The sequence below is a fragment of the Podarcis vaucheri genome (genome assembly GCF_965113315.1).
Source record: "Podarcis vaucheri genome assembly, chromosome: 2".
NCBI classification, from domain to species: domain Eukaryota; kingdom Metazoa; phylum Chordata; class Lepidosauria; order Squamata; family Lacertidae; genus Podarcis; species Podarcis vaucheri.
In genome coordinates, this window is record NC_138760.1 from 25,348,449 (window position 1) to 25,376,445 (window position 27,997).

The 27,997-nt window shown below is 48.8% G+C and overlaps 2 protein-coding genes across 2 annotated transcripts; both read left to right on the plus strand.

The window, feature by feature from the left end:
* The first annotated feature begins 3,262 nt into the window (after positions 1 to 3,262).
* TUBA1A (tubulin alpha 1a) lies at positions 3,263 to 8,772 on the plus strand. Its single transcript, XM_082212678.1, has 4 exons — positions 3,263 to 3,422; positions 6,562 to 6,784; positions 6,883 to 7,031; positions 7,570 to 8,772. Exons 1-4 carry the CDS (start codon positions 3,420 to 3,422, stop codon positions 8,548 to 8,550), a joined length of 1,356 nt encoding a protein of 451 aa, XP_082068804.1. The 5' UTR covers positions 3,263 to 3,419; the 3' UTR covers positions 8,551 to 8,772.
* Positions 8,773 to 16,387: 7,615 nt separating this feature from the next.
* On the plus strand, positions 16,388 to 27,974 carry LOC309526495 (tubulin alpha-1B chain). Its single transcript, XM_082212679.1, has 4 exons — positions 16,388 to 16,572; positions 22,497 to 22,719; positions 22,814 to 22,962; positions 26,784 to 27,974. The coding sequence occupies exons 1-4, from the start codon at positions 16,570 to 16,572 to the stop codon at positions 27,762 to 27,764; spliced, it is 1,356 nt and encodes a 451-aa protein (XP_082068805.1). The 5' UTR covers positions 16,388 to 16,569; the 3' UTR covers positions 27,765 to 27,974.
* Positions 27,975 to 27,997: the final 23 nt, after the last annotated feature.

The window sequence follows — 27,997 nt, forward strand, 5'->3', positions numbered from 1 at the left end:
AACAAATAAAATAATAGTCATAGAATATTAAATATCAACATCTAAGAATTAAACAGAAATCCACTCTTAACAACAATAATACAGTTATACCTCAGGTTAAAGTTGCTTCAGGTTGAGCGTTTTCAGGTTACACTCCGCGGTGACCCGGAAGTAACAGAACACGTTACTTCCAGGTTTTACCACTCACGCATGCGCAGACGCTCAAAATGACATCACGCGCATGCGCAGAAGTGGCAAATCGCGACCCGCTCACGTGCAGACACGGGTTGCGTTCTGCTCAGGATGCAAACGGGGCTCCGGAACGGATCCCGTTCGCATCCAGAGGTACCACTGTAAATAAATTCTAAACTATAATCAATAAAACGGCAAGTCACAGCGCATAAAATAATAGAATATAAACTGAGAAGCAGAGACTGGAGAGTGGGGCAAAGCAGATGGAAGGAGGCCTTGCCTGATGAAATCTCTCCCCTCCCCTTTCACTTACTAAACATTAGCACAATCTCCATTTCTTTTTAAAAAAGAGAGCTTTTCTAATCCTCATGGAACAAGAAAAGGAGCAATTGCAATAATGATGTTCCTGTGCTCTGTATTAGGGCTTTACCATATTCTAGTGACAAAGCTAAAACTACCCTTTCCTTGTTTGCTTGCTATAATATACTTTGCTATTTCAGTGTTCCATTAATCCCAGATTTATGCCTGCAGTCTAGATTTTTTAAATAAATAAAGTAAAAGGAGTCAGCTCCATCATTTGGAGCAATTACAGAAGGCGGTTATAGAACTATTTATGATGTCTGTGCCTTTCTTAAAGTGACATTAGGTTACAGCTTTTGTTTGGGGCAGGGCTCCCCTGTGCCTTTAAAAACAACGAGACAGCTAGAAATCCAGTCTGCTTCCCTATCACAGCATCTTCACGATTGCAATAAATAAATGAATAATTCTCCCTAGGCGCACTCTTGCAGACTGTGCCACTGCTAAAAGCACAGGACCACTCCCAGGAGAAACGGTGGCAACCTAATGGAAATGAATTAGCGACCGGCTTTCAAGAACCGCTAAAAGAAAAAGATCTGCTTATAGATCCGAAACCGCGGGATACCAAGCTGTACAGCTAAAGTTTGGGGCAGAGGAAAACGCATCGTCCACGCTCAGGAAACCCAGCCATTGATCTGAGGGCCAGCTAGCAAGTGTGCATTAAAATTTGTCTCAACAGGAGCTACTGCTTATTCCGGCAAAACATTTATTGTCAGAAGGAAGCTATATCTGGGGAGTCAGTGGCGTAGCGTGGGGGGTGCAGGGGGGGCCGGCCGCACCGGGCGCAACATCTGGGGGTTAGGGTTAGGGGGCGCAAATCCACGGGTTAGGGGGCGCAAATTACTTGCCTTGCCCCGGGTGCTGACAACCCACGCTACGCCACTGCTGGGGAGGCGGGGTGAGGAGATGGTTGCAGGTCAGTGTGAGGGAATCAGGGCTGTTAGTCAAAGGTTTCAATCAAACGGGCACGGTTCTGAAATAAAGGAAGATCTGGGCATCCGCTGGAGAGGTCGAGGGGGCGCAATCCAACCAGCTTTTTTTTGGGTGGGGGAAGCACATTTATATAACATAGAAAATGCGTAAAAGATGCGGGATCTTGGCGTGAAGAGGGCGAGGGGATACAACATGGGTTTTCATCTTTCTGGTTGCGGGGGGGGGCTGCCTGGCTGTCTGCCTCCGACTCCACCTGCAAGCAGCTGTCTCTCTCCCTCATATCCGCGCGCCCTTCCCCGCCACCTGCCGTCTATCTTGCCAGACGAGCAAGGGAGGAGGGCGGGGATGGACGAGAAGCGGCTGAAGAGCCGGGAAAGATCGTTAACTGCGAGCCCTTGTCAGGCACGATCCGGATCGACGGAGACTGCGACGGTTACTCCTCCTTCCCCCGCGCCCCCTCCCCGTCGCTTCTTCCCCAGACAAAAAGCCACACCCACCCTTGGGGCGTTGGAACAAATGCTCCGAGGGCTTTCCTTACAGGAGGGCGCGCACACCCACCCACCCGCCTTCCTTCGCCCTTCTTGGCTGCAGAAAGGAAGCTGGGAGCGGTTTGCTGGGAGCAGGAGTTGGAGAGGCGGAAGGCGGCACTTTTATTGCGCTTAAGGCTTTGCCGTCTGACCTAGGCGCCCCTGCTTAAGCTCTGGGTTTCGCTCTCCTTCCTTCCCCCAGTTACAAAAAAACATCCCAGTTTATCGTTTTTTATCCCCACCGGGCCCAACCTCAGCCCCTTTCCTTTCAAGCTCTGGGTTCAGATTTTCCCCTCCACCGCATCCCCTGCTAGGAAAGAGACCTCCACGCCGGAAGCCGCCTGCGGCGCTTTCTCCTTGGCTAGGGCTCCCCCACCACCCACGCGCGTCTCGCTCTTGCGTAGACTGGGAGGAACAGGGACCCGATCCCAGACTTATTTCCACGTCAGCCGCAGATTCCCATTGGGCGCTGCGTCCCTCTCGCCAGCTCGCTGCGCAATTTGCCGAGGGCATCCGTGTGACAGGGCAGGTCTGCAAACAAAGTCGCTTTTACAGCAGGTCTGCAGCGTAAGGCAGCAGCCGAATGCACAATTGGGCGTAGAGAGCCCTCTTCTGCAGCTTTTTCCTTGAATGCATAATTCTGCTGACCCCTAACATTTTTGCCTGCTCGTCAGCACCGCTGTGGCCCCACTAAGTCCCAAGTTTCCTCCATCTTAATTATATCTAATAAAATATTTTTTAATGTATTAAATCTTCTTTGCTCATCAAATGAAAGCAATCGCCAGTTGCCCAGACCTCTCTTTCAAAAAAAAAAATACAAATAAAAAATACAGTACTTTTTTCCCCAAATTATAGGAATCTCAGCCCAGCGACCTGCTGCTGTTGCCCTTGATTTTGCAGAAATGCGCATCCCGTGGCAACATTATTTCTTTGCATGTTACTGCAGGATTGACATTTTGGGCTGCACCGTCCTGAGCGGGGAGAGGGCTGTACTTAAATGTTTAAAATCATGCAAAATTCAGATGCTCCTCTGGTACTGCCCCCCCCCCGCGCGCCGCGCCCCGCCTCGCGCGCTATGGCGCATGGAAGAGAGTAACTGTTCTTCTGTTTGGTCTCTTTGTCTGGAGGATGCGAGGCGACTTTGGATGCTGAGGAGAGGCGGGGTGTGGGGAGAGATTACCTCATCCTATGCGCCCTGAGCCAATGGCTTTTCTCCTCCCCTGGTTTCTCCAGGCAGATTGGGGGTGTCTCGACCAACCGCAAAAAGCCTTCGCCCGTCCCCATGGTGACGAGGTTGTATATAGGGAGCCGCGTTGCCCTGTGTGCTACAGGTTCTCTTACATCGACCTCCTAAGAGTCGCGCTGTAAGAAAGCAAAAACCCTCCTCGGCTCCCGTTTGATTTCTCGAAGCTCGGCAACCAAGAGGCAGATATGGTAAGCGCCAGCGCCTCTCGGCTGCAGGGGGGTTTCGGAGGAGGAGGGGGTGGGACAAAGCACAGGCAAATCCTGGCAGCATTTCTCCTGGCCCGCCCCAAGCCAATTCTGCTTTCTTCCCCATCTTTCTCTTGGCTCTTTCTCTGGGCATGCTTTGTCCCTGCGCCTCTGCGGGGGCTCTTTTTCTTCCATCGGCTCGCTGCTGCTGCTGCCGAGCTGTGGAAATGCAGAGAGGCTGCTGGTTCCTCCTTCTCCCTTCCTCTCTGCAAAAAAAAGGGGGGAAAGGACGAGCTGCTGTTGTTCTCCAAGGCGGCAGCAGTACATCTGCGAAGCCTGATGCAATGGCTTCCCCTTAGCTGGGAAAGGCGAGGCAAGGGTGGCTTCCTGCCTGCGTAGCGCTGCTGGCTGCGGGCTTGCGTCTCCATCTCCAGCCCTTCCCAGATGCGGATGCGCATAGGAGGGAGGAGGAGGAGGCAGTGTCAGCGGGGAAGCAGCGGTACCAGCCCCAAGCAAGCCTGTGCTTTAACCCGAATGCAGGGGCGCAAATGGAGCCATCTGCAATTCAAAGCTGCTCTCCTGACTCGGAAGGAAGAGGGGTGGAAGTCGAGGGGGGGTGTTATTTCACAGGATGTAAACCTGATTAGACTGGGGGTTATCAGTGATTATAAAATTAAACCCCTTTTAAAAAAAAGAATCCAAACAAACAAGGCGTACTAAACGCAGCGGCGTAGCACGGGTTGCAGGCGCTCGGGGCAGGGCAAGTGTTGCGCCCCCTGGGCAGCTGGGGTGGGTGGGAGGGCGCGCCTGCCCCTTAGACCAACCCGCCTGCCGCCATGCCTCAGCTGCCAGGGCTCTGTGCCCGTTGCGGGGGCAGCTGATTGAGCCCCTTCAAAAATGTGGGGCCACGGACCACCCCCCTCCCGCCCGCCCACACTACGCCTCTGCCAATGTTATGGGGTTGAAGCTTCAGGATTCCACACACCCCCTTGGAAGTAAACGTGTTTCAGTAGCAAACAAAAGCAATAGGTTTCCGTCTGAAACAAGATACTCAGTATGATTGATTTCTGAGCCACTAGCGATTCCGCAAGGGGGCAAAAGTTAGCAGCAGTGCAGCAGTCGTGGGTCTTGGGGGGCGGCTTATACCGAAGCTTTCTTGTCTTCTGCTGCAATCCTGCGCTCTAGGAAGAAATGGTAGAGGCAGGGGAGATTGCTTCTGAGCAGAGAAGCATGCATAGGCTGGGGGGGGGGGCGGGGGGATCGCCACCAGTTCAGGAGTTGTCAGCTCTGCCGATTTCTTGTGCGCAGAGGGGATCATCTTGGCAGAAGCCACGCCTTTGCATCGCTCCAAGAGATTCCGCATAAATAGCAGCATTGTTAAGCGAGGAATCTGTGTTAAGGATGGGGAGCGTTCGGGAAGAGGGGGTGGGGGAGGGCAGGGCTGGGGACCCACCGAGAATCACGTCGGTTTAAGTGGCAGCTCCTTCCCTCTCCCCCTCCCCCTCGCAGCCCACAGATTGGTCTGAAGGCGATGGCTGAGACAGCAGACAAAGAGAGTGGCTCCTCTGGCAGATGTGACCAGAATAATTATGGAGAGACAATAATGCAGGGCGGCTTAACTACGCTGGTTGCCGTTTTCGAAAAGCACCCTCGCCGTTGTGGTGTTGCAGATAGCTTCCTATGCATTTCCTGCTCTGGAACGACTCTTTAGCTGCCCCCTGAAACTTTCCCAATATAATAAAAAGATACTGGGGCTTAAAAAAACAACAACACACGCATCCTCAATTTTCATGGGAAGAACAGACAGCAACATGCCCTCCTTGGCAAGAGATAGGAGGTTTGTCTTCTGGTCCAGACACCCCCATTGATTGATTTCATTCCCAAGCATGTTCTCAGCCCGGGTCAGAGAAGGGAAAATTGGCAAAACGGTATAATGAGATCATGCTGGAAATAGACTCGGCTGTGTTAATCCATCACAGAGCGCAGGCTCCAGCAGTCAGCGTGGGCGTAGTCAGCAAAAATAATTGACTAGAATGGGTGTACCTAATGCAGAAGAATACCCAGTATTCCTGGACAGGGTGTGGCATTTCTTGGTGTTCCCTATGGGCTAAGGAATAGATCACCTCAAATGACTAAATGTCCCTGAAAGCAACGGAGACAATACCTGGGATTGGGCACATTGTGCTTGCAAATTGGAGGGAGGAAAAGACTGACGATAAATCCCAGGGTTCAAAGGACTTGGGTCTTCTGAAAATTCAGGCATTTACTATGTGCCATGTTAAGGCTGAGCATTCTTGGATAATAAGTCTCCGAATCTCCGTGAGCAACAAAGTTGGATAGTGAATTCACTGAGATTCATAGTATCCAAGGAACAATAGGCTGGGTGTGGCACCCTTGCCTCATTAACAGGTATGCTACTAGAGCTTTTAAATTTCACTGGATTCTATTAAAGGGGGATTAAGGTGGCTCTCTCACACTGTTTTTTAGTTCCCATTTGAACAAGGGTTTTTGAACAATGGGCTAGCACCTGCTGCACAATTTTTGGCTTTTGTATATATAAATAACTTTTATTAAATTTTCTGTTTTACAATTTAAAATACTCATTTAAACATCCTTAAACTATCAGTGACTTCCCGTCTTCTCTTCCCATGGTTCATTTTGCATATCAAAAATCCCTGCATATTTTGCAAAAAGTAAACCATTCAGTATTCCATTATTGCCTCCATCAAAACCTATTTCCACTGTTGAATTTATCTTAATGCTTCCAACGTTTTCAAATGCACACAATTTCCCCCCATGTATTCAATAAACATTTTCCAATCTTCTCTAAACGTATGCTCTTCTTGTTCTCTTTATCTGTATGTTAAGACTGCAAGCTGCGCATACTCTTGTCAGCTGAAGTTGCCATTCTTCTTTATCATAATTATGGGCTTTGTCATTCGCTGACCTTTGCTGTTCACCTTGTACGCATCTCCCACAAAACTGGTTGCCTGCATTTCTTCTATCGATGTCCAGTTGACAGGACTGAGGTAGCGAATACAGGTGTAGCTTACGAGCAGAATCCTATATAGCAGGATTATTAAAAGAGCACCCAAAAGCAAATCCCAATTAATACATATATGTGATTCTCCTTCACCTTTAGCGTGAGTGCATCTCCATCCACGTTGGCCAAGCCGGAGTCCAGATTGGCAATGCCTGCTGGGAGCTCTACTGTCTTGAGCACGGCATCCAGCCTGATGGGCAAATGCCCAGTGACAAGACCATTGGGGGAGGAGACGACTCCTTCAACACATTCTTCAGTGAGACAGGAGCTGGCAAGCATGTGCCCAGGGCGGTCTTTGTGGACTTGGAACCAACTGTGATTGGTGAGCAAACAAGGCACTTCTAATAGCTTTCTAGCTGTGTTTGTGTCTACAGGAGGGATGCCAGAGGTCTTGATGCTTCCACTTGCTTCTCTCCACAGATGAGGTGCGCACTGGCACCTACCGCCAGCTCTTCCACCCTGAGCAGCTCATCACTGGCAAGGAGGATGCTGCCAACAATTATGCCAGGGGCCACTACACCATTGGCAAGGAGATCATTGACCTGGTCCTCGACAGGATACGCAAACTGGTAAACATGTTTTGTCTGAAGGAAGATTTGTGAAGGATAGAAAATGAAGCAACATGATCGTATGTTGCTGTTTTGTTTACTGCCATATAACAAATATCAGTAGTTAAAAGAAGATCAACATTGATATTAGCTACTAGGTTAGTATTGAAAATGCAGATATACATTAATTATAGACCTTATTCTAATGTTAGGGATTAAAAAGTTAGCTTGACATTGGAGTTACATTGAAGATCAAGCTAACCTACTTGAAGAGAAGATGTATAAATCATCCTAATAAGTTCATGGGGAAATGGATTTTTCTTGTAATGCTTTTGAACAGGAACTAAACATTCTAGACTATTATTTTTTTTAAATCCCATTTTGCAAAATTCTAAATATGCTCACTGGCCCAAAAAGCTTGGTGACACAGAATGTCATGAACTAGATTGATACACATTCACTTTAAGAATCTACATAAGTATGCAGTCCTTTCTCATCTAAACAGAATGGAGAGAGAAAATATTTTTTTATTTACATTAGCATCAATTTATCCCAACAGGCCGACCAATGCACAGGTCTCCAGGGTTTCCTGGTCTTCCACAGCTTTGGTGGGGGCACTGGTTCTGGGTTCACCTCTTTGCTGATGGAGCGCCTGTCCGTTGACTACGGCAAGAAGTCCAAGCTGGAGTTCTCCATCTACCCAGCTCCCCAAGTCTCCACAGCTGTCGTCGAGCCCTACAACTCTATCCTGACCACCCACACCACCCTGGAGCACTCCGACTGTGCCTTCATGGTAGACAACGAGGCCATCTATGACATTTGCCGCAGGAATCTTGACATTGAGCGCCCCACTTACACCAACCTGAACAGGTTGATAGGTCAGATTGTGTCCTCCATTACAGCCTCCCTGCGATTCGATGGTGCCCTGAATGTAGACCTGACAGAATTCCAGACCAATCTGGTGCCCTATCCCCGAATCCACTTCCCCCTGGCCACCTACGCCCCGGTCATCTCAGCTGAGAAAGCTTACCATGAACAGCTTTCTGTAGCAGAGATCACCAACGCTTGCTTTGAGCCGGCCAACCAGATGGTGAAATGTGACCCACGTCATGGTAAATACATGGCCTGCTGCCTGTTGTACCGTGGGGACGTTGTTCCCAAAGATGTCAATGCTGCTATTGCCACCATCAAGACCAAACGTACCATCCAGTTTGTGGACTGGTGCCCCACTGGTTTCAAGGTTGGCATCAACTACCAGCCCCCCACGGTGGTCCCCGGGGGCGACCTGGCCAAAGTGCAGCGTGCCGTCTGCATGCTGAGCAACACCACAGCCATTGCTGAGGCCTGGGCTCGCCTGGACCACAAGTTTGACCTGATGTATGCCAAGCGTGCCTTTGTCCACTGGTACGTTGGGGAAGGGATGGAGGAAGGCGAGTTCTCGGAGGCCCGGGAGGACATGGCTGCCCTAGAGAAGGATTACGAAGAAGTGGGTGTGGATTCTGTCGAAGGGGAGGGTGAAGAGGAAGGAGAGGAATACTAAAACAAAATGTCACAATGGTGCTGCTCTTACAGGGAAATTAAAGCTATTTAACAACATTCAAGTTTTGGTCTGATCAGTTAATTTATGTAGCCGTGTTCAGAAACCTTTGTTTGCCCTACAATAACTGATCTGTGCTCTAAAACATGAAGGTTTTTATTACAAGCCCAAGCCATTTAATGTTGTGGGTTTGGGTTTGAGAATAAAAGGCATTCCCTGTCCTAGGATATTTGTGTCTTTGTCTTTATTCTTAATACATGCAATATTTATTTTTTGAAAAATATGATATTGGGAATTGATTGGGGGCACATTCCTATCCAGTGTTACCTCTCTTTTCAAGTGTAATCCGTTCTGGAAGACCTTTCGACTTTCGAAATGTTCAAAAACCAAAGCATATCTCCCATGTAGTCACAGATGCAAACACAGACAATTCCTATCCGCTGGTGTTTTTACCTTTAAAGGTTATTTGCCTAGCTACAATTCTGGAAAACGCTCACCCTGGTGTGTAATTCCCATTGAATTCAGTGGGCCTTCCTTCTGAATGGACATGTATGGGATTGTAATGTATTTTGCATTTTTAAACAACAACAAACAAACCCTACCATTTCTGCTCCTCTGACACAGAAGGGAACAAATGTTTTAAATAAATAATGAAAAGGAAGTAAGAAGCAGAGTGAAATTGGAGATGGGGAAAGCTGAGAAGAAAGAGCATGCCATGAGAGAATAAACTCACATGTGCTGTAAAAATGTCCAGCCCAAAGATCTACACCAAGTCAATATGCCTCATATAAAAAGAAGAGATGTCAAAAAGAGGAAAACTGTTTTCAGTATAATAATAATAATTTGTTATTGTTTTTATTTATACCCCGCCCATTGCACTCTGGGCAGCTCCCAACAGAATATTTAAAACATTACAAAACACCAAACATTAAAAGCTTCCCTAAACAGGGCTGCCTTTTATTTCTTTTTCAAAAACAATAATTACAAGAGAGTGTTGTTTTTTTAAGCATGCTATAAGTTAAAGTTAGGGATATTATATGCTACTTCCAAAAAGCAAACTTACCCCCATTAGCTTTGGTGATATGGTTTTATTTGTGGCAGATAAATACTTCATTATTTGCTCTCAGGCGTGTGTAGATCCCTAGCATGTTTTCCAAAAAGTATTGTAAAACGATGCTAGCGTAGACTGCTATTGCTACACATTTCAACACATTTATTCACGTAGAGATGGCTTTAAATGCAATGCCATGCTTAGGGACATACGAAGCTGCCTAACACCAAGTCATATAACCCACACTGGCTGGCAGCAACTTCTCCAGGGTTTCAGACAGGAGGTTTTCCAGCCCTACCTGCAGATTGTGGGACGCGGGTGGTGCTGTGGGTTAAACCACAGAGCCTAGGACTTGCCGATCAGAAGGTCTGCGGTTCGAATCCCCGCGACGGAGTGAGCTCCGGTTGCTCGGTCCCTGCTCCTGCCAACCTAGCAGTTCGAAAGCACGTCAAAATGCAAGTAGATACATAGGTACCACTCCATCGGGAAGGTAAACGGCATTTCCGTGCGCTGCTCTGGTTCACCAGAAGCGGCTTAGTCATGCTGGCCACATGACCCAGAAGCTGTACGCCGACTCCCTTGGCCAATAAAGCGAGATGAGTGCCACAACCCCAGGGTCAGCCACGACTGGACCTAATGGTCAGGGGTCCCTTTACCTTTACCTGCAGGTGGTGGGATTTGAACCTGGGACCTTTAGCATGTAAGGCATATGTTCTGCTACTAAGCTATGGCCCTTCCCAACCCCACATGTCACAAGCAGACTGGGATAATGGGGCTGTGCTAAAAATCCTTGAGCTTATGTGGAACGTTTTTAAACAATGATGTGACCATGCTCATTATTGCTATTAACTTTGGTTGATGAAGTGACGTCACTCACTGGAGATGACCATATGACAGTTCTGCCTTTTGCATGGGTAAATACAAATATTACCACGGTCATGGTGCTGTTTGCCCCACGCTCCTGGCTGTTTACCATAAGGTCACAAACATAAGTCACACTTTAACTTTTCATGAACAGAATTTGGAGAGAAAGCAAGGCTTATATCCAGGCCAATACGGTATTTATTTTAAAGGGAATGTCTATAACAGAAGCCGATAATATCTGCAAGCATGAATGAATACTGGAGTGAGTAGTGATGTCAGCAAGTCTTGTTAAGCAACTCTTGGTAAGGATCTAGATAAGATTTTTGTCTGATTTGGAAGGGTTCTACTTATGCCCTTGTATTTTCCAGTTACCAAGGAACTATCACAAAGGGCAAATAAACAAAGCAAAGGTACCATTTTCCTGCAGCTTGTCTTGCTACTAGATTCTGAAATGGACACAAACTCCAGACTCTAACAGTGAGTCATAAAGCCTTAACTGAGTCTTCCTAGTCCCTCTCAAGAACCAGAAAAACTTACGTTTTAGGTGATAGTATTACCAACAACATGTGATGATGCTAATATTTCTTTGGCATTTCATTAGACTGGGAACATCTGGAGAGGAGAAAGGAACCGTCTTCAAATCCAAAGCACTCCAGTTCTTTGCCTTCATGACAGATTTGGCATCACATGTCAGGATGAGTAATCCTAGTTTCTTCCTTCTCTTTAGGAAGATTTCTTTCCTACCTAAAGGCAGTGCTAGCATGCACAGTAGGCACCCAAAACATGCAAAATTTGTGCAAAGTGTGCAGGCTGCAGGCAGGAAGTGGAAAAAAATGAGAATCACCTCCTGCCTTCTTTGTGCCTGTAGTTTGCACCGATTCCCACTACTGACATTTTCAGTGGAGGTTCAGCACAAAGGAATAGCTGAATGCAAAATCCCGTTGGGTTGGAGGACAGAATTCCTCTCCTACTGTAGATATTAATATTGCACAGCATGAAGCAATTGGAGGCATAAAAACCATCTCCTTTGGAAATAAAAGTAGTCCAGACCCATAAATATTATTCAAAGCTTTTCTAACCAGAACGTCTTCAAAACAGGTACAAAACAATCAATGATACATCCATAAAGTTGTATAAAGCATATGCATATAGGTGGTTCATATAACATAATTACAATTAGAGTAAAAATTCAAAGGTCTGTCTCTTCCATAGCTTGCATTAGCCTGCGTTCAGCCTAAAGCTATGCAGCTCCTGGAGAGACTCATTTATCACATCTTTCTCTCACTGTGCCTGGAAACAAATGGCCCAGAGGCAACACCCTTCAAGATGGAGATTTGCAATCGAATACCTTTCACATGATTTAAGGTTAAACATCCATGTGAAAGCTAGCAGAGAACATCAACAGTTAACTATCAGCTCAATTAGAAGCTTAGAGAGCTTCAGTACGCTGCAATGGAATTTTCCAATGTTAAACCCTGTCAGCAAGACACATGCAGGCATTCTCCATTTCCGGTGCAATTAAACAATTATACATAACATGCCCTCCCCACTCCACCATAGGAGTCAACTTCTAGGGGCTGAGGTCCTTTCACCTCCCCCTATAAATTGAGGACCCCCCCCCGTTAATGAGCACTGCCGTTCAAATGATGTGTGCGCGCCGCATCATGTGATCAATCATGTGGGGTGGGGCTTACCTGGGCCTCCTCAACATTTTATTCAAGTTGGCATCCCTGGACCCCAGCAAAGGGAGACTGGGGGAAGCTATAAAATGTTTAGTATGTGAGAATTGTCCCAGGCGAGCAAGCAGAGGGCAGGGATAGAGAAAATGAGATTAAAAGCGACACCCTCGTTCAAGACCGCAATTGTACTTAATAAGGTGAGGTTGCAGTAGTAGGTTGTACAGCGGTACCTCTGTTGCGAATGGGATCTGTTCGGGAGGCCCGTTCGCAACATGAAAAGAGCACAACCTGCAGTGGCACGTCTGCACATGCGTGGGTTGCGATTCGCCGCTTCTATGCATGAGCGTGACATCATTTTGCGCACATGCGCGAGAGGCAAAACCCGGAAGTAACCCTTTCCGGTACCTCCAGGTCACTGCGGGACGTAACCTGAAAGAACGTAACATGAAGCGGACGTAACATGAGGTATGACTGTATGGGCAATGTATCCGGAAGATAAATTGTATATCGAGGAGTTTATGATCTAATACAGTTGCCCTTCCTGCCTCTGTTCCTTCCTCTTCTTATCTCTTATTAAGTTATTTGATGGCATGAGAACAGCATTTAATGTCCTAATCAGTGGCGTAGCGTGGGGGGTGCAGGGGGGGCCGGCCGCACCGGGCGCAACATCTGGGGGTTAGGGGGCGCAAATCCACGGGTTAGGGGGCGCAAATCCACGGGTTAGGGGGCACAAATTACTTGACTTGCCCCGGGTGCTGACAACCCACGCTACGCCACTGGTCCTAATCAGTTGGGAGGAAGTGATGGTGCTAGGCAGTAGCGGAGAAAGGTGGGGGTGGTGGGGGTGGTCCGCCCCTTGTGCCGTCCCTGAAGGGGGGTGACATCGCCCTGGGACACACGCCGCCACTGGTGCACCCCTCTGAGACGCTCTCTGCTGCTGGCACACACCCCTGGGACATGTGCCATCGCTGGCACACCCCCACGGACGACTAGCCCTGCCCCTGCAGGCTGCTTCAGGTGCTGGAGCATCTAGCGCCGCCTCTGGTGCTAGGTATCTTCCTTGATGCTGGACACTGTTTTGAGAAAGTGAAGCATTGGGAGGGGGTGGCTAATGAATAATCTGCACATAGCCAGTCGGGAAGCCACACAGGCTAGTTATCTATAAATCGGATGTAAGAAAGGATGTTAATTGTGAAAGCCGATGTAGGGAAGGAAGGAAGTCCGGGTGCGATAATGCGCATGGTAAATAAGCAGACACAAAAATGTTGACTGTAAGAGTATATGCTTTATTTACACTCCTGTGTGAGTGTCTGGAGGCGGTTGGAGGATGGATGGCGGCTAACAGATTGAGGTTGAATCCTGACAAGACAGAAGTACTGTTTTGGGGGGATAGGAGGCTGGCAGGTATGGAGGATTCCCTGGTCCTGAATGGGGTAACTGTGCCCCTGAAGGACCAGGTGCACAGCCTGGGAGTCATTTTGGACTCACAGCTGTCCATGGAGGCACAGGTCAAATCTGTATCCAGGGCAGCTGTTTACCAGCTCCATCTGGTACACAGGCTGAGACCCTATCTGCCTGCGGACTGCCTCGCCAGAGAGGTGCATGCTCTGGTTATCTCCTGCTTGGGCTACTGCAATGCGCTCTACGTGGGACTACCTTTGAAGGTGACCCGGAAACTACAACTAATCCAGAACGCGGCAGCTAGACTGGTGACTGGGAGCGGCCGCCGAGACCATACAACACCAGTCTTGAAAGACCTACATTGGCTCCCAGTACGTTTCCGAGCACAATTCAAAGTGTTGGTGCTGACCTTTAAGGCCCTAAACGGCCTCGGTCCAGTATATCGGAAGGAGCGTCTCCACCCCCATCATTCTGCCCAGACACTGAGGTCCAGCTCCAAGGGCCTTCTGGTGGTTCCCTCACTGCGAGAGGCCAAGTTACAGGGAACCAGGCAGAGGGCCTTCTCAGTAGTGGCGCCCGCCCTGTGGAACGCCCTCCCATCAGATGTCAAAGCGATAAACAACTACCTGACATTCAGAAGACATCTGAAGGCAGCCCTGTTCAGGGAAGTTTTTAATATGTGACATTTTAGTGTATTTTTCATCTTTGTTGGAAGCCGCCCAGAGTGGCTGGGGAAACTCAGCCAGATGGGTGGGGTACAAATAATAAATTATTATTATTATTATTATTATTATTATTATTATTATTATTATTATTTTGGAAAATCAATAAAAAGCATTTTTTTTAAAAAAAAAGAATAAAATCTTTAATCTTCTCACTCACTTGCGTTTTGTATTGCTTGCGAATCTCATTTCAAAAGAACCACCTTGCATTTGGCCAGACAGAGGTGGGGATGTTTCACAGAGCAGAAAGGCGTCGGCTCTGCATTGCGCAGGGGAGTGCAGTGAACAGGGGCAGAGATGCCACGTGGGTGCTGGGTGAGAAGCCAGGTCTCTTCCATTCTGCCTGCACACACAGACCGTGGAGCCAGCAAAACGAGGGCACGCAAGGCAAAACATGGCGTTACAAGGAGGTTCACCTTGTTTCCCGCCCATCCTTCTTTCCCCGCTCTCCCCGATTTTACAAAAATGTAAATCCAGCTTCATACAATTGACATCCAGTACCCACAGCCGGGAGACCCAATCTCTGAACTTCCCTTCGTTCAGTCCCTTCTGCATCCTTATACAGGGCAGCAGAGGAGCCTTTGCTTGGCAGTCGTGCGTATTTGCATCTTCGCAGCCTTTGGTGCTTCTGCCCAAGGGCAGGAGAGCAAAGCCGGTCCCAGTGTCTCACAGTCTGCAGCAATCTCCAGAGATATTAATATCGTCGTGGCTGCCGCAGTTTTCCTCTGCAGGATGAAGCTGCAGCCACGCAGCGCACCGCTCAGCGTCAGCTCACCCCCGCTCTGCAGTTCTGTCTTATTATTTATGGCATCCGGGACATTCCTCACTCATGCTCTGCATTTGGCTCCCCGTCCTCTTGTTGTTCCAGAGCCCTTTTAATCCCCTTGCACATGGCCGTGTTGTTTTTGCTTTTCCGAACGATCATCTCTATCTAGGACAAAGACTGGGGCTGAGTCTTTCTGATTCTTTTTTCATTAAGGAAGGCTTATCGACCTATGATGACGCTACGACAGGTTGGGCTAAGGTCAAAATAAAATCAAAATGCAACTGTGCTGGCCTTCCTTGAATTCCAGGCCTGTCTTATAAATCACTCAGCAGATCCAGCTACAAGGGGGATGGGGGAAGATACGCATATTGTATCTCAGCCAGAAAGCATGCGAGTTATTTGACCACCAAATATGCTGAGAAGCCCCTGCAGCTGTCCGCCATTTGTCTTCCAGACCCACCCACCCAATTCCAGCAGGATAGAGATCATTCTGAAGTCGGTTTTTCGTTTTAGCGCCACAAGCGATATTTTGCACCGTGCATTTCAATGCTGTTTTAAACAATGCAACGATGGAATTGTCCTAAAGAACATAAGCCCTGGGTTAAAAACAGAGACCTACTGGGGAAACTGTGGTTTGAGGAAGGTTTGCTGAAGATATGGCAAAATGCAGCCCCATTTCTCTGCTTCGATTTCAAAAGGGGGGGAGGGAGCTGTGTACAGCTTTTATGAATGCATGTGTGTGCACACACGATTCTACTGGAGGCCTGCAACTGTTGTGTCCCAGACAGACGGCTTAGACAACACATTATAATCCAAAAGCGCCACTGTATCCCTATGGGGACAATAGGATGTGAATAAAAGGGACAGTGGCGCCATTCGAGTGGCCTCATGCCCCCCCCTGCATTTCTTCCTACAGAATGACCCTTTGATCCTCTCCAAAAGCAAAGATAATTGCCCTGTTGAAGGATCAGGGCTCTCTTGTCTCCCTAGAGGGGGGGGGAGGAGGGCTGTTTTGTTACATCACTCTATGAACAGTTGTTGTTTTTAAATACCGGTAAATACATAAAATACCCTGTGATCGGGAGTTTCCGATGCAAGGAATTCAGCTGGGTGCTATCAAAGAATCTTCAAGCCTGTCCCCTAAAAAAATGAAGGATTCGCCCTCGTCGGAGAGCAGGAGGAGTGGATCCCGGGAGCCCACACACCTCGCCGCCTCCCTCTCTTCCCCCCAAAACCCATCTTCCCAGCGAAAAGGGGGACATTGGTTTCAGCCAATCACGGATTGTGAGCTCACAGACGGACGTGCCCGGCTGCCCAATGGCAACCGCGCAAGCAGAAGGATTATCCTAAATGCATTGCCAGCCCAGCTTCCCCCGCCCAGCCCTGGGAGGGAGATGTGAGATAAAAGCAGCCGGGCGGCCCCTCCATCTCCCATTCGGTTACTTACATCGACTCTTAGCTTGTCGGGAGAAGTAACATCCCTGCTTTCTGTCCCTTCTTTCCTTCTCCTGCTTCCTGAAGCCCTTCCTCGTCGACATCATGGTGAGTGAGGCGAGGCAGGAGGAGGAGGAGGAGGAGGAGGAGGAGAAGGAAGCCGGAGTGGGGGTTTTTTTTTGGGGGGGGGAGAGAAGGGGATCCTTTTTTTTTTTTTGCAAAGGAGTAGATCCCAGGGTGGGGCGCCCCTCCGATGTCCAGGGAAGCGTGGGGAGAAGGGATCGGGGCGGGAGGGGGGAGAATCCGGAGGCCGGACTGGATTCCCCACTAGGAAAGCCACCGGCGGTGATGGCTGGAGCGCGCGCGCAAGGATTACGGGATCCACCGCTTGGAGGGTCGGGTGGGGGCTGGGGAGGAGGTTTTACCTTATGGAACATAAGCATCGAGAAGCTGGGGGGAGCCCAAGGGACAGGCAGCTCGCCCATAGTGGCTCGGGAGAGGATGTGATGTGTCTGCTGGCGGAGAAATCGATTTGGATCTTGGAAAGGGCACCTCTGAAATAATAACAAAAACGCGAGGCGTAAAGAGGGGGCTGGAAAAGGATCGTGGCAGGAGCCGGGCCAGTCCTTGATCTCGGGAAGGAAGGTGGTGAGGTTTTCTTGTTGGGGGGGGCTGGAGAGCCAGGGGTGGGGCGGAGAGAAGGTTCTAGACTGGGTGGCCAGGAGCTGGTGGTGGGCCTGGAGGAGGGCGATGATGGAGAAGGGGGGGTGCGATCTCAAAAGACGGAGGTGCTGATGAAGGGAGCTCTTTCCCCCTGCATTTTATGCCGTGCCCTACACGGTCCCGCCCCCCCCCCCGTTTCACCTTCCAGCCAGGTGGGTTCAGCTGAGTTGAACGAGACGCGCGATGCGAAGCCGGGTCAATCCTCGGCTCTGATCCGACCCGTTCATTACCGCCTCCGGATTAATGGCAGGATTGGAAGGGAGTGTGTGTGATCGTGGCGGGGGGCGGGGTAGCCCTGCTGCTGAATTGCAATTGCGGGAGCGGAGAATGCACCAGGTCGGCCCCGGTGGAACGGGGGGGGCGACTAAATGCGCCATTGGGCGCAACCAAGAAGGGCTTTTCCTCTGTCTGGAGGTGGGAATGCAAGAGGGCTCCCCCCGCCACTGCAAGATAGATGCCAACTTCTTAATAGGATCTGAAGGCTCTGCATGGATTACCTCCATATCCTAAAAGCCCTTAACATACAGTCCCCGTTATCCACTGGAATAGACATTCTTGCTGGTGCCACTGGGGGAAAACTACTGGGGCCAAGGCTTGCCTCCCTATTATTATTATTATTATTATTATTATTATTATTATTATTAGGAGTTGCAAGCCTTGTCATCCGAGATGCGTGGGAGGGGTTTTGCTAATTTCATTGGGTTATTCGGATTATTATTATTATTATTTCTTCTACGCTGGTGGTGATGGGGAGAGGTTGAAAAGGCGCATGGAGCCCCCCTTTGGCTCCTCCCCCGCGCGCCTGCCGTTAACATTTTCCCGCGCTGCGAGGCTGGAGGAGGGGGCTGCTTGCCTTTGGCGCGCGGAAGGGGCGCTGAGCCCGCGCCACGAGGTCTGCTTCCGCTGCAGCAACAGCAAAGACGCAGCAGCTGCATATGCTTCCCCTTCCCCCATCCGCGAAGCAGCGCACACATCACATATTCTGTTTTGGCACAAGGGGAGGTCGCTCAATCGGGGAGGGGGAAAGCTCGCCAGGTTTTCCTGAAAGTAGCCCAAGAATTTTGGGGTCTTGAAGTTCAACAACTTTTGGAGTGTCCTGGTTTTTACTTTTTTTGTGAAAAATGGCAACCCTGTCCCCTGCTTGTTTCTGCAAATCTCCCTCTTCTCCACCCCAACCTTTTGGAAACGTTGCAGAACATTAGGATCCAGAGCTGTATCTTTGCTATGTTATACCCCCCTTTTTATTATTATTTTTGCAAATTTCAAGACCGGACATAACAAAATCTCTAGTAATAAGGTGCAGTGTGAATTGGAAAGAAGACCTATAGAAAGGTCAATTAAGTATTCCTCCTTACAAAACTTCTTGTAGTCCTACTAGCGTAATTTGTTGGTTACAATTGCTTTTCAAATAGTTCATATACTTCTTCCAGTCTTCTGCAAATCTCTGGTCCCGCAGGTTTCGAAGTGCTACAAAGTAGATAAAGAATAGAGATACTGGTTATGTGTTTTAAATGTAACAGGGAAAATAAGAAACGTATACCAAGAGATTAGATTGGGAAATTTTCAGACAGGACTGATGGAAGTAAAAAAAAATTGAATAAGATGTAAAAATATGTTTAATTACTGTTGAAAATGTAATGTAATTAATATTATATTATATTATATATATATATATATATATATATATATATATATATATATGAATGAATGAGAAAGGTCAATTAAACAGGTGGGTGGAGTGCTGCTTTTCCTCAGTAACGCATATCCAGGCTGGTAGGTCATAGAGTTGGAAGGGGACCCCAAGGGTCATCTAGCCCAACCCCCTGCGATGCAGGAATCTCAGCTAAAGCATCCATGATGGCCGTCCAACTCTGCTTTCAGACGTCCAAGGAAAGGGAGTCTTACTGAGCCCTTGGACGCTTGAGGAAAGCCATGGCTGAGGCAGGCCGCCGAAACCAGGGGTTAGCACGACACGAGGGGCTGTCCTGAATAATGAAGGTTACATTTGGGGTCCCTGGGGCATGTTCTGCTACTGCCTAATTTGCCCTGCTTAGAATGTAAAGATAAAGGGACCCCTGACCATTAGGTCCAGTCACGGACAACTCTGGGGTTGCGGCGCTCATCTCGCTTTATTGGCCGAGGGAGCCGGTGTACAGCTTCCGGGTCATGTGGCCAGCATGACTAAGCCGCTTCTGGTGAACCAGAGCAGCGCACGGAAACGCCATTTACCTTGCCACTGGAGTGGTACCTATTTATCTACTTGCACTGGTGTGCTTTTGAACTGCTAGCTTGGCAGGAGCAGGGACTGAGCAACGGGAGCTCACCCCGTCCTTGCGGGGATTCGAACTGCCAACCTTCTGATCGGCAAGCCCAAGAGGCTCAGTGGTTTAACCCACATCGCCACCTGCATCCCTGCTTAGAATGACTAATGTCTGACATGCTCAAGAGCCCAGTGGCCTCTCAAGTGCCACCTGTTGGGAGGAAGATTCAAAAGGCATGTTTCAAAGCAAGTGACACCCTGGGGTGTGTGGTCTGTGCCTGATGAGCACAAGTGGATTGCAGAAGGCATCTGACAGGAATCTACATCTAGGCTTGAGATAATCCTCGCAGCAGGCCGCCAGCAGGTGCTGCACAGAGTAAATTGATTCTCGAAGGGTGGGGCTAGCGGTTTCCGGTCTCTGCTTTACACATGGGGGAAGAAGCCGATTCCATCAGCTTTTTGCCTTCCGAGTCAGCTGACGGCAAGTGGCGTGACCTGCTGGTTGCTGACTGCAGAGAGTACAGTCACAGCTTTGTGCTGAACAGCTTATTCATGCTGGTTTTTTTATAGACGGCAGAATTCCCCTCTGTGATTAAGTCTGTCTTAGTGCGGGAACTTCATTAGGCCTGCAAATGAAAGCTAATGTTTAGAAAAAATTCCTCTTACAATATGGTGAGCTAGGCCTTGCCAGCTGAACTGTAAATGTGCCTCACTAGCAATCTTAACTGCAGCACGACGTTGCTCCTGTTACCAGTAAATTCGTGCAATTCTTTTCTTTTTGATCCATTATACAGTGGTACCTCCGATTACATACGCTTCAGGTTACAGACTCCGCTAACCCAGAAATATTGCTTCAGGTTAAGAACTTTGCTTCAGAATGAGAACAGAAATCATGCTGCGGCGGCAGCAGCAGGAGGCCCCATTAGCTAAAGTGGTGCTTCAGGTTAAGAACAGTTTCAGGTTAAGTACGGACCTCCGGAACGAATTAAGTACTTAACCCGAGGTACCACTGTATAAAGCACAAGGTTTCCTTCGCGAAAGTCTGAGGGAGGGGCCACACAGTGTTTGAAATTCCCATTGATTTGGGTGCGTTTTGCGACAGGGAATTTCAATAGCGTGAGCAGCTTCTGAGCTCTGGGCGCAGTTCTGCGCCTGAGATTTCAGATTAAAACTGCAGAGTGGAAGGAAAGGAGGAGCTTTTTCTGCCTCCCTGCTTCCAGATGCTCTCTGAAGACTGGAGAAGATACCCTCTTAAGGATATTAAGGGGATGGGCAGGGGAAGGACTAGACCAGTGTTTCCCAACCGGTGTTCCGCGGCACACGAGTGTGCCGTGAGACATCGGCTGGTGTGCCGCGAGATGCCTGGAGGGAGGCGGGCGAGTCGGGCGGCGAGAGGCGGGGCGGCGGCGGCGAGGAGAGGCCGTGCCTCCTGCTGCTGCCTGGCGCTCCTCCTCGCAGCCGGCAGCGCTGCCTGGGCGCCTCCGCGCGACTCTGCCTCGCTGGGTTTGGTCTCCCAGCAGAGACGGGTCACACGCGCCCCTCCCTCCCTCCCTCCCTCAGCCTGCGCGGAGGGAGAGCCAGAGAGAGGCATCGCTCCTGCGCGGCGGGAGAGGGAGCAGCCGGAGCGATGCCCCAAACGAGCTGAATTCCGAGCGAGGGACTGAGGGGGGAGGGAAAAAACTTTCACTTTCGTGCGTCCCTCCCGGCGTGACGCTGCGCGCTGACGTCACGGGGCGGGGCTTTAATGGTGGTGTGCCGCGAGATTTTTTTTTCAGTAAACAGGTGTGCCGTTGCCCAAAAAAGTTTGGGAAACACTGGACTAGACCAGGCACATCCCAACAGGTAGATAGTGATCTACCGGTAGATCACTGGATATCTGTGGTAGATCACTGGCTCCCCCCAAAGAAGCTCAACAAGTTTGGCTGCCCCCCCAAAAAAGTTCAACATTTAAATAGCCCTGCACCCACCCAAAAAAGCTCAATGACCTTGACCTCAGCCCCCCCCAAAAAGAGGGCTTTCCTTCCCAAAAAGGCTCAACAACTTTAATCTGCACCCCTAAAAAGGGGGTAGATCACTGCCAGTCTTTGTGAGTAGATCACAGTCTCTCAGGAGTTGGCCACCCCTGGACTAGAATACGTGAAAAATAAACTTAAGATTTTAGCTGAATTTTCAGCTTTGTATTCTTTTTATAAAAACACGCCCAGACATTCCATTGTTGCACCAATAATAATAATAATAATAATAATAATAATAATACTTTATTATATATACCCTGCCCATCTGGCTGGGCTTTCCCAACCACTCTGGGCAGCTTCCAATCTAGGTTTAAGATGTCATTTAGCTCCTCGCTTTCCTGTCTCCGTTTCTAGCACTGGGACCACATAATCTTTAATGCAAAGAGCCGTAGAAAAATACCAAAGCAATAAGGGCACCTGCTCAACGCATACAGTCCCCAGTGTGGTTCAATAAACTGTTTATGAAGGGAAATGTGAAATGGGTCTTGATTCAGGACTGCTTGGAACATTTCTTCTAATATGAATCATCAAAACTTTATTCCATTTCTCACATGTTACTTTCAAAACTAGTTGGGAACTGTCCTATCGTACAGCTGGTCCTGATACATTGTGCTAATACAAAGAACTGTACCCAGCAAGGGCCTTTTCAATGGAAAAGGACACTTAGGGTGGGGCCTCCTTGTATGGGGAACTCCCGACACAGGTGTGTCCGGCCTCTACTTTGAGGTGGTTGGTTCAGACGCATCTCTTTTTTGGCAGGTATTTGTGGGAAGGAAAGACCTGATCGCTGCTGCTATTAGCAACGTTGTTTTTAAATAATCGAGTTGTTTGATTGTGTTTCTATTTTATAATGTATCTTACCTAGTGAGCTGCTCTGAGATCTTCAGATGAAGGGTGGTATAGAAATTCAGTCAATGATCTGCTTACCTACAAATCGCCCTGTGGCTTTGTGCAAAGGGTTGTATATAAATAACAAACAAAACAAACCTGCTAAATTTGTTCATCAGCTATTCCTCTCTCTCTCCTTGTTGCAGCGTGAGTGCATCTCCATCCACGTTGGCCAAGCCGGAGTCCAGATTGGCAATGCCTGCTGGGAGCTCTACTGTCTTGAGCACGGCATCCAGCCTGATGGGCAAATGCCCAGTGACAAGACCATTGGGGGAGGAGACGACTCCTTCAACACGTTCTTCAGTGAGACGGGAGCTGGCAAGCATGTGCCCAGGGCGGTCTTTGTGGACCTGGAACCAACTGTGATTGGTGAGCAAACAAGGCACTTCTAATAGCTTTCTAGCTGTGTTTGTGTTTACAGGAGGGATGCCAAAGGTCTTGATGCTTCCACTTCTCTCCGCAGATGAGGTGCGCACTGGCACCTACCGCCAGCTCTTCCACCCTGAGCAGCTCATCACTGGCAAGGAGGATGCTGCCAACAATTATGCCAGGGGCCACTACACCATTGGCAAGGAGATCATTGACCTGGTCCTCGACAGGATCAGGAAGCTGGTAAATAACTTGCAGACAGGTTTTAATGAGGAACTGGGTGAGCTTAGTAGGATAAAGCATTTGAGGGCACCAGTGGAATGATCTCAGGCAGGCAAGCAAGCCCCGATAAGAATTAAGGAGTCTCTGGCAGTTTTGCGGTATGTTTATTTACAATTAACTTTCGCAGGAAGGAGGATGCCAAAGTCCAGCCCATCCTCTCTTTTACTTCCATTGCTTTATAACCCTTTCAGCTCTTCTGGGTTTGGGAGAAGGTGGGTAAACTCCCCCGCCCCATCAAACGAAAATCATTCTAAGCGTTTCCTACCTCCTGGTTGCATAGCAACCCTCTCAATGTCATCTATCTCCTCCCCTCCCTCTGCCTGCGAGCTCTCTGAGACTGCTGCTCTATCCGAGTCTGGGAACTCTTGATGAAGGGGGCTGAATTAACCCACTCTTGCTCTGTCTGTGGCTGGCTGCAATCCCTCGTCTCCAGAGTCAGACTCTGGCTCCCTGTGTACTGACATTCCTCCATCTCCAGTGTCAGACTCTTCCCAGGCGTTCGATTCAGCCACATCCCTGACAACCAGCACAGTGAGAAGAACCCTTTCTGGGTGAGGTTTTAGAAGCTGATAATCTCCAGACTTGAGGATATGTAAGGGGAAGGGAATTGGGTGGCCTGAAAGCAGTGATAAAAGGCCATGGATGAGTGGACAGTTCAGCACTAAAGGGTCGGCTTCCCCTAACAAACCCCATTGGTGGAAGTCCTCTGCAAGGTTTCCCACTTGTGGAAAGGGGGTTCCCTGCTCTCCTCAATCCTTGCAACCACCGAAATCAACTCATGTGAGTTTAGGAGAACTCCCAGAACAGTGCATGGTTAAAGGTAAAGGACCCCTGGATGGTTAAGTCCGGTCAAAGCCGACTATGAGGATGCGGCACTCATCTTGCTTTTCAGGCTGAGGAGCTGGCATTTCTCCACGGACAGCTTTCTGGGTCATGTGGCCAGCATGATTAAACCGCTTCTGGCACAATGGGACACCGTGATGGAAGCCAGAGCGTACGGAAATTCCGTTTACCTTCCTGCCGGAGCAGTACCTATTTATCTACTTGCACTGGTGTGCTTTCAAACTGCTAGGTTGGCAGAAGCTGGGACAGAGCAACGGGAGCTCACCCCGTTGTGCAGATTCGAACTACCGACCTTTCTGATCGGCAAGCCCAAGAGGCTCAGCGGTTTAGACCACAGCATCACCTGCATCCCTACAGTGCATGGAGGGAGGAAAGCAGGGATCATTCCATCTGGAAAGCTGAAATGCTTGTGCAGGCAAAAGGTTTGCCATAGTGTACAGCTGAAATGAGGCATTGTCTTTTAAACATTGACTATCATACCCTCAAATGCAAGGTGTCTATGACAAAAGTGTCTCTCGCTAAATGTAAGCAAACCATGAAAAAGACTATAAATTGTATTGTGGGAAGGGTAGAGGGGGGGCCAAAATGTGTAGTCTCTGCCCCCCCACCCCCTGCTGGCAGTCGCCCTGCCTTCCCAAAACAGGCTAAGCAAGGCACTCAGCTTTGGGAAGGAGGCGTGAGGCTCTTGTAGGGTCCTAGAGCCCCCCCCCCCTTCGCAGGAAGACTCTAGGACACTGCCAGAGCCGACACCTCCTTCCCTTGCTTACCTGGATGCGGGTGGCGCTGTGGTCTAAATCACTGAGCCTCTTGGGCTTGCCGATCAGAAAGGTCGGCAGTTTGAATCTGCACAACGGTGTGAGCTCCTGTTGCTCTGTCCCAGCTCCTGCCAACCTAGCAGTTTGAAAGCATGCTAGTGCAAGTAGATAAATAGGTACCGCTGTGGTGGGAAGGTAAACAGCGTTTCTGTGTGCTCTGGCTTCCATCCTGTTTCACCAGAAACGGTTTAGTCATGCTGGCCACATGACCCAGATAGCTGTCTGGACAAACGCCGGCTCCCTCAGCCTGAAAAGCGAGATGAGAGCTGCAACCCCAGAGTTGCCTTTGACTAAACTGTCCAGGGGTCCTTTAACTTTTACCTTTACCTCCTTTCCTTGCTTACCTGGCTTTGGAAATGTAGTGCAAGGGCTGGGGAGGCAAGGTCCAATGTTGCCAAGGGCTGCCAAAAAAGGCATTGAAGCAACGTGTTGGACCTCCCTGTTCTAGAACTTCAGAGAACAAGGAGTGAGCCTTTTCTCATACCCAAATTCAGCTGCAGATTGGAATTATTTGTTTTGGATTTACATAACCAAGTGCTTTTTCTGGGAGGGGTGCAGGGGTACACATACCCCTAAACATTTTGTGAACCTTGGACTTTTGTCAGTTTACTATATTTATTTCCCTCGATTTGAACTATAAAATGGTGAGTTTCTTGAGTCAAAATGAGATTACCCCTAAACATTTTTTTAAAAGAAAGAAAAAGCACTGTACAGTGGTACCTCGCAAGACGAATGCCTCGCAAGACAAAAAACTCGCTAGACGAAAGGGTTTTTTGTTTTTTGAGCTGCTCCGCAAGACGAATTTCCCTATGGGCTTGCTTCACAAGACGGAAACGTCTTGCAAGTTTGTTTCCTTTTTCTTAACACCGTTAATACAGTTGCGACTTGACTTCGAGGAGCAAATCATAGAACGTGGTGTGGTAGCCCTTTTTGAGGTTTTTTAAGACTTTGGTGATTTTTGAAGCTTTTCCAAAACTTTCCCAACACTGTGCTTCGCAAGACGACAAAACTCGCGGAACGAATTAATTTCGTCTTGCGAGGCACCACTGTATAACTTGTATTTGTGAAGGCTTGGAAGTGTGGAGCCATATCAAGCTTCTTCTTTTTTTTAATAAAATATTTATTAAAATTTTTTGAAATATAACAGTAAAAATGAAAAAGAAAAATACAAAATAAAAACAGTTAAAAACATACATTTTTTTCTTTTACTTATTTTCTTTTAACTTATTTCCCAGACCTCCTCATACCTCCCTTTTTTGTATTCCACTTCAATTTATTGGTTCAGCAAATCCTTACCACAAGCTTCTGCCCACCTTAGCTACCCAAGCTCCCAGATCCATCCTGGTTGTTCTGCCTATGTAAACACTAGCCTCTGCCCTTTGGTGAGGGCAAGCATATTTAAACACAATTCACCATGCGAGCGATGAAAGGGATAAAGGGGGGGGGTTGGAATCCTCAGATGAACCGCAATCAGCACGAGACATCTGGGGAAATCTGATCATGAAAAGCAGCCAAGACTTAACTGCAGATGCATGAGGGAGTTTTGAGTAGATAAATGCATGGTTTAGTCTGAGGTTTGCCAGTGAAATGGTATTGATGTGAAGAAGTCCTTGAGGGCTATGCTAGTAACTTTTACAGTGGTACCTCAGGTTACAGACGCTTCAGGTTACACACTCCGCTAACACAGAAATAGTACCTCGGGTTAAGAACTTTGCTTCAGGATGAGAACAGAAATTGCGCGACAGCGAGAGGCCCCATTCGCTAAAGTGGTGCTTCAGGTTAAGAACGGTTTCAGGTTAAGAACGGACCTCCGGAACGAATTAAGTACGTCACCAGGGGTACCACTGTGTTTAAAACCAGCATCCTTTCAAAACTGCTTCTGCTGTGGCATAACATGCCTAGAGAAGCACAGCTGGAGTTTGGTGTTAGTATTGGGATCCAAAACAGTCTTGAAGAGATCAGTGTATGAGGCTGTTAATTTGTTAAGGAGGGCCAGGAGTCAATTTAGTTGCTGAACGCTAATCCTGCCTGTTAAATTATGTGATAGGGCTTGCCTTGCAATAGACAAGAGTGTTAGAATTTTTGAAAAATCAGCACTAAATATTGTGTGGTTATTTCTAACAGGCTGACCAATGCACAGGTCTCCAGGGCTTCCTGGTCTTCCACAGCTTTGGTGGGGGCACCGGCTCTGGGTTCACCTCTTTGCTGATGGAGCGCCTGTCCGTTGACTACGGCAAGAAGTCCAAGCTGGAGTTCTCCATCTACCCAGCTCCCCAAGTCTCCACAGCTGTCGTCGAGCCCTACAACTCCATCCTGACCACCCACACCACCCTGGAGCACTCTGACTGTGCCTTCATGGTAGACAACGAGGCCATCTATGACATTTGCCGCAGGAACCTGGACATTGAGCGCCCCACTTACACCAACCTCAACCGGCTTATCAGCCAGATTGTGTCCTCCATCACGGCCTCCCTGCGATTTGACGGTGCCCTGAATGTAGATCTGACAGAATTCCAGACCAATCTGGTGCCCTATCCCCGAATCCACTTCCCCCTGGCCACCTACGCCCCGGTCATCTCAGCTGAGAAAGCGTACCATGAACAGCTTTCTGTAGCAGAGATTACCAACGCTTGCTTTGAGCCGGCCAACCAGATGGTGAAATGTGACCCTCGTCACGGTAAATACATGGCCTGCTGCCTGTTGTACCGTGGGGACGTCGTTCCCAAAGACGTCAACGCTGCTATTGCCACCATCAAGACCAAACGTAGCATCCAGTTTGTGGACTGGTGCCCCACCGGTTTCAAGGTTGGTATCAACTACCAGCCCCCCACGGTGGTCCCCGGGGGCGACCTGGCCAAAGTGCAGCGTGCCGTCTGCATGCTGAGCAACACCACAGCCATTGCTGAGGCCTGGGCTCGCCTGGACCACAAGTTTGACCTGATGTATGCCAAGCGTGCCTTTGTCCACTGGTACGTTGGGGAAGGGATGGAGGAAGGCGAGTTCTCGGAGGCCCGGGAGGACATGGCTGCCCTAGAGAAGGATTACGAAGAAGTGGGTGTGGATTCCATTGAAGGAGAAGGGGAGGAGGAAGGAGAGGAATATTAAGCCTGTTCTCCATCACTTCTGCTGCATGGCTCATCTCCACGGTTTTTTCAGCTTAACACACTTAGCATACCTGTTAACTGGGGGAGTGTTGTCTATGAAAAAGTGCAGCGGTCTTCACTAGGTTATCTCTCCATTCCACTATGTGATTATGTCAATTTTCCATGTCTTTTAAAGTATCATCATGTCTGTGAAATAAATGCTTTAAAAGGATTTGGATATGCATCATTGAATTA